The sequence below is a fragment of the Oreochromis niloticus genome, linkage group LG12 (genome assembly GCF_001858045.2).
Source record: "Oreochromis niloticus isolate F11D_XX linkage group LG12, O_niloticus_UMD_NMBU, whole genome shotgun sequence".
NCBI classification, from domain to species: domain Eukaryota; kingdom Metazoa; phylum Chordata; class Actinopteri; order Cichliformes; family Cichlidae; genus Oreochromis; species Oreochromis niloticus.
In genome coordinates, this window is record NC_031977.2 from 1,315,516 (window position 1) to 1,327,186 (window position 11,671).

General features: G+C 39.9%; 1 protein-coding gene across 1 annotated transcript; it reads left to right on the top strand.

Annotated features, from left to right (window-relative positions):
- On the top strand, positions 1-3,819 carry ccn1l2 (cellular communication network factor 1, like 2). Its single transcript, XM_003455046.5, has 5 exons — positions 1-316; positions 453-666; positions 1,890-2,237; positions 2,423-2,625; positions 2,720-3,819. The coding sequence occupies exons 1-5, from the start codon at positions 248-250 to the stop codon at positions 3,014-3,016; spliced, it is 1,131 nt and encodes a 376-aa protein (XP_003455094.1). The 5' UTR covers positions 1-247; the 3' UTR covers positions 3,017-3,819.
- Positions 3,820-11,671: the final 7,852 nt, after the last annotated feature.

Consider the following 11,671-nt stretch of genomic DNA (forward strand, 5'->3'; position numbering starts at 1 on the left):
TATAAGTGCAGAGAGAAACCTCTGACTGAAGTAGAGCTGAGCCACGCTTAGACCAAGACGCTGCTGGAGAGCAAAGAGGCACAGGCAGATTTACCTCTGGGTGCCCACACTCACCTCTGGATACTTTTCATCCTGGAGCTGCAAAAAATAACTTCTTTCCACTTGGGAATCTGGATGTGAAAGCCTACTTCTCCATTTCTTTGGGGCTGGAATTTTTTGTTTGCTTGCTTTATTTGCTGAGATCAGGATGCTTTGTCCTGTTGCTTTGCAGCAGATCTTCTTCACCCTGTTTATGCTGGGCAGAGCTGCAGTAATGGTGAGTTTGTGTGGCTTTAAATGCTTTTTCTTTCTATGATTTTCCATACGGTTATTTTAGATAACATTTTGATTACCATTTTAAAAAATAAATAAATAAAAATCAGTCTGAGCTGACCCTTGACCCTGGTTTTTAGGTAGACAGTGCATGCCCAGCTGAGTGTTCCTGTCCCCCCTCGCCTCCGCTGTGCCTGCCCGGCGTCAGTCATGTAACTGACGACTGTGGCTGCTGCAAAGTTTGTGCTCGGCAGTTTAATGAGGACTGCAGCGCGACAGAACCTTGTGATCATATCAAGGGGCTGCACTGCCATCTGGGGGCTGGAGGAAACCCAGAGAGAGGACTGTGTCAAGGTGAGCAAGCAGTTTATTGAAAGCTCACAGCTTCAAATCATTAAAGGAATAATTATTCTGATGGTGGAACAACAGCTACAAACAAAAACACAACTCCTGTACCAAGAATTAGATCAATGGTTCCAGTGTATAAATATATGATGTGTGTACTTACAGCAAGGGTAGATGCACACTGTTGAAATTACAGGGCAACTAACCAACAAACACTCTGCAGATGCATTTTAAAGGAACTCTGGACACTCTTATGTAATGACTTTAATTTCTCTGTAGGAGCTGCTTAAGGTCTAGCTTAAAAATAAATAAATTAAAAAGCAGGAATGCAAACATTTATTTATAATAAAAGGTGCTATGAATCTGTTCTGTTGGATGAGTACAAGGGAACATTAAAATGTTTAAAAAGTATTTTTCTAGAGTATGATGTCTTAGCTGAAGGGCCAATATTAGGCTCACTTACAGGTTAGTCAGGTTAACTTTACTAGATAATGTTTACATGTTTATTTAATATTATTTTTTGCAATACATTGCTTCAGCACCTCTTTTGACCTCCAGTCAGAAACGTTTTGTTTTAGCTCGTCCTCCATAAGAAACCTTTTCGTTGGCTGCTGAGCTGGCCTGGTGTGAAAAAAGTAAAAGAAGGTTGAGCAGATTTGACAGATTTTACGAGTACGGCCATAGTTGTTTGTGTAATTCCAGGGATCTTGACCGTTTATTCTTCACACATGTACATTCAGGGAAACAAAAAGTCAGTTTGGTTCGCACTAAAGCATAAAAAATGACACAGCAGCACAGTAACCCACAGCCACTGCTTGATTATTGGTTGATTGTTAGCATCAAAGCTGCAGACGTGATAACACTAACAGTTTTCCTGCTGTGAAGCTGCTGCCACTCACAAAGCAACACACTGAGTCTTCAGCTAGAAAAGTGCATGGAAATGAAAATGGTGCACTGCAAGGTAGCTGACTGCATCTAGATTTAATTTGAGAGGATGGCCTCAACACATGTTACATAGATAAACAACAGAAGGAAAGCCTGGAAAAGCCAAAATGGTAGTTCATCAGCATTATTTTCTGCGAGCTAGACGTGAAAAGCTACATAACATACTATGTGAGAGGTAAAAAAACAAAATCGCAGCATACAGACTCATTATGTTTTTGCTGCATCCGTCCATGAAGTTCAAAAGTGTCTGCTCACAGCTCAGTTTCCTGTTTTCTATGTATTGTCAGCTGAAGCTCATGGCTTACCCTGTGCATTCAATGGGCGAGTGTACCAGCATGGTGAGGACTTCCAGCCCGTTTGCCAGCACCAGTGCACCTGCATGAATGGTGTGGTGGGCTGCATGCCCCTTTGTCCCTACCAAGTGCCCCTGCCTCGGTGGCGATGCTCAAAGCCCCGGCTGGCACAGCCCGAGGGTGGCTGCTGTGAAGAATGGGTGTGTGATGATGACAACAGCATCAGCGAGGAGCTGAGTGAGCCAACAGAGAGCCAGCCCCACCCAAACCACATCAGTCCTTTGCTGCCAATCCAGCAGCAGAATCACCTCCCAGCTGCCAGCGGACCAGATACATTCAGAGGTAACGTTGAAAATACTGTAAATTTGAGAATAGTCCATCATTAGAGCAACACTCTCAAATAATTTAATGACTATATTGATGTAAAATATTCACAAAACCCTCAAGAATTTCAAGAAGTCACTCACAAGGTAACTAATTATCTGCTGGGATCCATGACTTCATTGGTGTGTTGTGCTCTCACACAGAGATCGCATCGTTCCCCCTCTCTGAGGCATTACGTGAGCCCCAGTGTTTCCCACAGACCACTCAGTGGACCCAGTGCTCTGCCACATGTGGGATGGGCATTTCAAGTCGTGTGACCAATAACAACCCAGACTGTCAGCTAGTCAGAGAAACTAGGCTCTGCCAGATCCAGCACTGTGACCTGCAGCTTCCCAAAATTATGAAGGTAGTGTATATTCAAATGGAGATGGATGTAGAATACAGATAGGAACATCTGAGAATTGTTATTTAACTGTGGCTCTGTCTCTGTCATCCTGAAGTGGAAGAAATGTCAGCGAACCTTCCGCCCACATGAGCCAGTCAGCATCACCTTTGGTGGATGCTCTACAGCTCAGCGATATCGCCCTCGTACCTGTGGGACTTGCACTGACGGCCGCTGCTGCGCCCCGTCTCTCTCTCGCACCGTGCAGCTCCGCTTCCACTGCCCTAGTGGAGACATCCTCTACAATGTACTGTGGATCCAGCGCTGCAGCTGCAGTACAAGCTGTGGTAAACACACCTATCACTCCAGCACTTCCGTCAGCCTCTACAATGACATCCACACTTTCAGAGACTGAGGCTGACATATCAGCAGACTCTGCACCTCCCCCTCGCTAAACTCACTGCCTCAATGTCTGTCCGCTGGGTGGGAAAGCAGTCCACTCGCTAGCACTTTAAGCTTGCTGCCATGATGATGTCAGTTTGTCCACGCTACAGGCGGTGCCTCTCCAGTGTCCTATGCAGTCTCGAGGACGACACAAAACAGTGTGTCTGCTATGCCACAGTGTAGGCCAAGAGCTTTAACTGAAATTTTAATTTATTTTCAACTTTGTGTTCTTTTCCACAGAGGGTGACACAACAATTTGTCAAACATAAAGAAGGCTTTATATCAGGCATATTAACAGGAAGTAATGGTTATCAAAGACATGCATTTTTGTTCTTCACCACATTTTAAATTGTTGAGGAGCAGTGACATTGATTGTTGGTTCGCATGGATTGTGCTTTGTATGTTACAGTCCACCTGTTTCCGGTGCAAGTACTGATGGTGAAATGTGTGAGATGTGTCTGTTTTACAGTGACAGACTTTCAGAAAGGAGTTTGCAGACTGTGCTTATTATGCTACTATGGTATATTGACTAAAATCCTACAGGCTATACAGACTTCACTCTTAGTTGTGGAGTGAGAATATTCGAGGATCACTTCATTTTTCGAGGTGTGATACCATTGTGTTTTTTAACATGTGTCTATCACTGTGTACATATAATAAATACATGTTTGTTTCAGAGGGATTCTTAAAGCTTCATATTTCACACGTGTCACTTGTGTATTAGAAGTTTATGGTTGTAAACTCCCGTATGTCAAATAAAAACTTAACCTGCAATGTGTCTTTTCTGCTAAACAAAAGTTTGAGGTGATGTTATGCTGGGTGAAGGTTCAACAGCATAAAAGAAAGCAATATGCATGAAAATGTTTCTAATTATTCCATTAGTGTTGTGAAAAATGCAATGTGGTCAAGTAAGCAAACATTTCCAAGCTAAGGTTAAAGGTTATTCTGCAAATTTCAACCATTCTTCATCTCTCGTGGCTTTGCGGGATTCCCAGTTGAAAATAATGATAAATATGTATATGTACATTACTTCCCACCTCACCGGAAGTCCTTATACAAGGTTCTAGTTGACTCTTCGGCACAAACATTGCAGTGGACTACCACATTCCTCACCTGGCCTACGCCTTTTTCTGAGAGGAGAGAGGAACATGGTGACTTATTGACTGCTATCATCAGAACTACTGGTGAGCTCGATCTTGGTCACTCACTCAATCTACAAACATTCTGTCTCAGAGTAGCTCTGTAAAACTAGCTTGTGCATTTATTTCTTCTAGGCTGGGCTACTGTAATGTTATTTTCACATTCTTCTAAAAGCTTCCTTCTGTTGATCCAAAGTGCAGCGGTGAGTACTGACACAGACAAGAAAGAGACACCATATGTCTCCCATATCGACTTCTCTTCACTGGCTCCATGTAAAATCCAGAATAGAATTTAAAGTCCTTCTCCTCATTAAAAGGTCTTCAAAAATCAGGCCCCATCTTTTCTTAAAGACCTCATACTATCAGCCAAATAGAGCACTTTAATAAATATTTAAGTAAAGTACAGACACCTGAAGATTCTACTTAAAGTAGAAAGTATTATATACTTATAGTGTATATACCTTGTTATGTCCCACCTCTGCTCATGTCCTCATGCAGTGTTGTAGTTGGCTCTTTAGCACAAACATTACGGTGGACTACTACATTCCTCACCCCAGCCTGTGCCTTATTCTGAGGGGAAGGTGGAACACAGTGATCTATTGGCTATCATCAGAACTGCTGGTGAGTTACATGTTGGCCAACTCTGTAGTCCTGACCATGATCAACTGAACTAGAAAATGTTTTATTTTTTATTTTTTGTCTTAACTTAATTGGGCTGCATGTGCTGCACATCAATACCGAGTGTGGGTCTAGTGCAAATTTGTCCTAATGGAATACCACTGGTCCTAATGCTGTAGGTATTAAAGGCACCATGCTGGTTTGAATCATATCTAATAGATGTAAATCTATAAATATAGATATTCATAAAAATGGGGAGCCCTCTTCACACAGTAAGGTTGATTATGGAGTTCCACAGGGTTCCGTGTTAGCACCAATTCTGTTTACATTATACATGCTTGCCTTAGGCAGTACAATTATTATTACAATTATTAATTATTGTTTAAGAAGGCATATCTGTGTTGTGTAGATATAATAATGTAAAATTACCAATGACAAATAAGAAAAAATTTGAGCTGCAGAAAGAATCATAGGTTACATAAAGGCCTTCTCACCATGGAGACTTCTTTACCATCCACTTCGCTGTTCACTGCCTCTAGATGACGACAATTGTCTAACCGCACTGTTTGTTTGGCGTAAATTCAGGTAAATGATCCGAGTTGTTGTACACTAAAGCTGGTGGCCCCTGACAACAATTGACTGCTACTTTGTTTAAGAGTCATTCTAGTGTTTGAGTGAATTTTACACCCCCAAAAGAAGCAGCCCAGGTAGATATAAGGGAATATTCCCGAGACGGTTTGCCATCAGTGCTGATATGTCTCTGTAATGTAATGTCTCTAATAAGATTATGTTGTTACATTAGTTACAATGCTCAGTATGCTGCCTCTGTGTTTACCTCGGGCCCTGAGAGCATCTTGCAAACAGGAAAGAAGATCTGAGGAAAGGAGGATTACTTACAAGAGCAGTTTGAAATATACAACATTCTTTTTCATAATCACTGTATTATTGTAGGGTCTTTACTTTACCTCTGATTTGGTGCTATATAAATCAAATTGAATTGAACTCTATCATTGAGATTGCTTCTTTAAGGGTGAGTGACATCACTGATGTAGTCTGAAGCTTCTCTATTTATGAAACTGGCTCAAGTGTTGGCGTGATTTATGAACATGTATAAAGTGCAACAGAGTACCACAAAATATGCATTTTAGTGGTCATGTTGGAGTTTCACCTGTGACAGAGGAGCTTGATTTTACAAAGCCCGCTGAAAGACGAAGGGTTTCCCCCATATGGCTACACTTTGAGCTCATCTCTCTCAGTAAAGGATTACACATCATAAGCCTGTAAATAATAAAATGTGTTACTACTAAAATACTCACTATTCTTTTTTTCCATTCCAAGGTATAGTGTTTGTTGCTTGCAAAGCAACTGAAGTATCTACCACCTGATTTATGGGTATCATCTAGAGGTCCATATATCCAAGCCTTTACAGGCCTGCTTGTACACCCCTGCGTTTTTAACACCATGTGATTGGTTTTCTCCAAAGCTGGAGAGGTTAATACCAAAAAGAGAAACTGGTTGAGTCAAGATCAAGAAATGAATAAAGTCATTTTCACCCCAGTATTCATAAGTACAATCACTGTCCAATCATTTGAAAATACAACAAAAGTCTAAACATAAATATTTCATTTCCTGCTGGATTTATTTAAGCGCTCAGCTCATACTGACAAGTTGTTTTTTTGTTTGTTTTTTTTAATAGGCATTTATAAACATTTATTGGCTCCTGTTGCCATTAGCCACACATTCATCAAAAGCAAATTAGATGAACAAATGAATGAACCAAAAAAAAAAAAAAATGTTTAAGGTGTTTCTATTTCTATTTTTGGTAGTAATAATTCCCACGCTGACACAGTAGTAAGAAAGGGCCATCACAGGTGACCTCTTACGCCCGGCTCACCACCTGTTTGACCCGCTGCCCTCTGGTCAGCCCCTCAGGTCAATCAGGGCCCACACCTCCAGACTCACAGTTTCTTCCCCTGGGCTATTCAGACTGTCAATAAACACTATCCCACACACACCCCACCAATCTGAGCCATGTTGTGAGTAACCCTCATTACTCAGGCCATTCACACAGATTTTATTCTTTGCACCACTTCTAAGCAAATTGCAACTTGTTTTCCAATATGTGCCTTTCTCTTAATTGTGTATATATTCCTCTTGATTGTTTATATTTCTCCTGCTTGTTATTTATTTCTGTTGTCTCTATTTATATTTTATTCTGGCACAGTTGGCGTGACGCACAATTTGTACGCACACGTACAATGGCAATAGAGGTCACTATTCTAATCTAAAAAAAACTCAGACAAGATAGGAACTAGAAACTAAGGTACTTGGAAACAAACAGAAGACGTGGAAGTCACCTATAGAGGAGGGTGACTTGGAATAGGTTCACACTGCAGGTGTTAATGCTCAATTCCGATTTTTTGATCAAATCCGATTTTTTTGTCTGGTTGTTCACACTATAGAAAAAAGAAGACGTCACACACAACGCACTCTGTTTACGGAAGTAAAAATGGCGGTTACAGAGCTAGTAGGTGTTGTTGCAGCAGTCTATCAATTTCTGCACAGTCGTAACCAACAGAATTTTGACAAATTAATTAGAGAAAGAAGGACACTGAGAAAACAGAGAGCCCGTGCTTTCACAATGGCCTTGTTTGGAGCATTGGCTGCTACCTCCGTGCAGAGGTTTGTCTTCTCCGGCGCTGATAATTGGCGTCTGTCTTGTGTCAGTGACGTAAAAGACGGCTTTAATGCGACATGACCATTCAAACAGCAGTCGCTTTCTTTAAAACATCAGATATGTATCGGATTCAGTACCACATACGAAAGTGACCCAGATCGGATTTGAAAATATCGTATTTGTGCTGTTCAAACTGTCATACCATGATCGGATATGGGCCACATAGGGTAAAAAAAAAGTCGGATTTGATGCGCTTTCGCCTGCAGTGTGAACGTAGCCTAAGAGAAGTTGAGACAGTTGGGAACGCAGCAGGGACAAATCAAGAGAAACAAAGAGGAAACTGGATTAGCTTAGAAGACCATACTGATTAGCAACTATGAAAAGTTTCTGTTCCATCTCAAATGTATTTGGCCTGTATGGAATGTCAAAATACCATAAAACACACTACTCCTCAGAAATGAAGTTAAAATCTTTCAAAATCATAGCTACAATATAAATGTGTAGGGTACATTATCTGGGACAGAATCATGTTTGTGTGTTTGATATTATTCAGAACAAAACTGAACAGTAGGAACAAAATAAAGAAAAAGCAATTTTACCACTAAATAATCCTAATCCTAATCCTAACCCACAGAACACACTGTGACTCCAGCACATGTGTACTCATGAAACATCAAGGTTTATTTAGAGTGGATAATTTCTGAACAAATACTACAAAACTCACATGACACTGAGGAGCTTACCCTCAAGATAAACAGAAAATAGAGCCTCAGATGGAAGGATGTCTCACAGAGCGTGCTGCATAAATGTGTTTATATTGGCTGGAAACTCAGACTGGAAGCTACAGGTGTTGTCCAGCCTTGCAGCAAGCTGTGACTTTCAGCATGGCCTTGACAGAGGAACAGGAAATATGTCGGAAATAAACAGGGGCCTCAGGGAGTATGGAAGTCGGCTCAGGTTGCCACACTTGTCCATAGCAAAAAAACGAATCCCCTAAAAAACCCTCTGCTCCCACCACTACCATGCACTCTAAAGAAGGATGTATTGAAGTGGAATAATGAGGAATAACATCATATGTCTCTATATAAATTATTGTTAATATTCTTGCTGTGCTGAAAAAGAACGTGTGGAACCTGACTCATTTCCATGAGAGTGTCACAGCAACATTTTTTATGGAACTAAAGTCAACTTTTCCACAGAGCCTTCTGATTAGACCGAGAGGTCACAGTCAAGGAAGCACTGTGACGTCAATCACTGATTTATAGGATATCCTTCTAAAATTGCTACTACAGTGTTTCCAGTAGTACTACTACTGCTGATCCTTTTGATAATAAGGCAACTTTATGTATTACAAGGAACCTAAATAACTACTAGTGCTAGTTCTAGTTTTCTAATATAGTGGGTAAAACAAATGTTGAACACATGACCAATTTTCTAAGTAAATATATTTCCAAAGGTGCTATTGACATGAAATTTTCACCAGGTGCCAGTAAAAACCCATGTAATCCACACATGCAAAGAAATCAAACCATAAATTAAGTTGTGTGTAACAATGACAAATGTTACAGAAAAAAAGAATTGAATACATGAAGGTGGGGTGGGGGGCAAAAAAGCATGAAAACTCATGATGCCAGCTTCTTCTTCTTTTTTATTATTTATTGGCAGTTGGCAAATAGCCAAATGGTACATTAACACCACCAACTGGTGTGGACTGAAATACAAAAAAAAATCCTCCCAAACAAATTAATCTGTCTTAAAAAACAAAATATGGCCTGATAACTTTCACTTCTCGCGTTAAATAAATCAACCAAGTCCAGTTTCACTTTCATATCGCTGAGCTTTTGGATCAGCTGTCTTCTTTCAGCATCATATTTCTGACAGTGCACTAAAACATTTTCTATGGTTTCATCTTCTCTATTGCAGTCAGATTTTCTTGTATGTTTTTTTCCTGTTAAAAATAACGTGCTATTTAAACCAGTGTGCCCAAATCCAAGTCGAGCTATAACTGTCTCCTCTCTCCTGTTCCTTTCCGTGCTTCTCATTTCTCCTGTTTTCCTTTGGATTTTGTAAAACCATCACCCTTTCCAATTTCAATTCCACCCATTGCTTTTGCTACCTTTCTTCAATTTTCTGCCGTATTCTACTCTACTGTATACTGATAATCCATCACTGATCCTTTTCCTTACTTTGACACGAAATTCAGGAACAATAAATACTATCCCGCTGTGGTTGGCTGTATTAGTAGATGCATCTATGTAGATTTTGACATAACTGTAATACTGATCCATATATGCCTGCACTGTATGTGAGTTTAAAATTCAACTTTTTGTCCATTAGTGTGAAATCTACTATAGCATGAGGGGACAATGCTGTAGTGGATTTACCACCATATATCCATTATATGGTATTATTTGGCTAATGCTGATCTTGTCCAGATTAAATTCAGCTGCTTTGTGATTAACTGTCCACCCAAGATTCTTCATTTCTCTTTACTCTTTTTCCCAGCAGGTTGGAAAATAGTTCTTGTTGGATGATCTTGACCATGTCTTTGTAGACTTGCACAGTAGTTCAGTGTTAGCTGCTCTCTTCTGATTTCTCCCATTTCTACCTGTACTGCTGCTGTTGGGGTTGTTTTAAATGCACCTGTGCAGAGTCTTAGCACCTGATAATGGATACTATCTAACTTATGAAGACTTGCTCTGGCAGCAGAATTATATACTATACACCCAGAATCCAATACTGATCTAATTTACCAAATATATAGGGCTTTCAAAGATTTCCTATCAGCTCCCCAGTCAATTCCCACTGAGCACCTCATTATATTTAACACTTTCTAGCTTTTGTCTATTATTTTTTTTAATATGTACAGTTAGTGCTGGGCGATATAAGACTTTTTCATATCACGATATGTTTTTTTCATTTCAGGCGATAACGATATATATCATGATATAAGCCAAATAACTATATTTGTAAGATTTAAATGTGCCGTTGCTCACAAGTAAAATGTGAAATAATTAGCAGCTTGTTTTGATTTAAATATTTATTTCCCATAATAAGTTCAACAGGGCAGATGTACTTAAGGAACATGAGACTTCAGTTTCAGATAAATAAAGGCAAATATTGCAAACTACACAAAAGGCAGCCGCTAAAGCGTTTAAGTTTCAAAATAGAACAAACAAAACAGACTAAATTGTCAATTCCACTTAGAAACAAAATATTAATTCTAAAAATAAATCTTAGGTCGTTTTACAGAAGAACAGACAAAATTGACTAACTTTTGTCAATATCAAATAAACTGAGAACTAAAAGGAAATTCTCAATCTCTCCTTGTTGTATAGCTTAGCTTTTCAAACAGTTTTAACAGTTTCTTTAGTCTGACAAAAGCCGAATGACGAATTAGCGCTTTCAGTCAGAGATTGAGCATGCACCGCTTTATTCTATTTCCAGACTTGCTTTCGGCACAATTTACAGTGCGCGCTACTCTGTTTTTTGTCAGACTTGAAATAGCCGAAATACCTTCACACTACGGAACTTCTGTGGCCCTTCCGTTCGACAAGCTCTCCGGCATTGGAACCATCATCTGTTTTTTCTTCGGTAACCTTCGCTCACGCTCTCGGTTGATTTTTCTCTAGTTGGCAAACTCATTTCCTCCATTACCCGGGCTGCACGGCTGCAAAAACAAATACACATGTGCGCCTTGGCGCTTGTGCTGTACGTAACAAGTCACGTGACGTGACGCTGCGGCTGTGATTAGTTCGGCTCTGCACTACTTAATTTGGATTGGCTGTTCTTTTTTCTTTTTTTAAGAGGACAAGAGAGATGAGGCCTATCGCAATAGTTTAATTTTTCTATCGAGAAAAAGTTATTTCGCAATACATATCGTTATCGTTCTATCGCCCAGCTCTATGTACAGTCCATGTCACCCTTTCATCAAACCACAACCCCAGAAACGTAATTGTTTTACCCTTTCCAACTCTTGTCCATATAATTTGACCTTGATTTCATCCCCAATTCTTTTCCTTGTAAAAACCATAATTTTAGTCTAATCAACTGAGAATTTAAACCTCGTAGTATAAATTTAAACATTTATACGACCACTCTCTGTGGAAGAGTGGTCGTAAACCTTAACGTTATTCGTCTTCCTACCAAAAAATCCTTAATCCATTAGAACGTTTGATCATTTATACCCATC

Bases quoted from the DNA above. Each gene is read 5' to 3' on its own strand.
- ccn1l2 (XM_003455046.5), top strand. From the start codon at position 248: ATGCTTTGTCCTGTTGCTTTGCAGCAGATCTTCTTCACCCTGTTTATG. The intron at 317-452 runs GTGAGTTTGTGT...CCTGGTTTTTAG, and splicing joins TGGGCAGAGCTGCAGTAATG to GTAGACAGTGCATGCCCAGC. The intron at 2,626-2,719 runs GTAGTGTATATT...GTCATCCTGAAG, and splicing joins AGCTTCCCAAAATTATGAAG to TGGAAGAAATGTCAGCGAAC.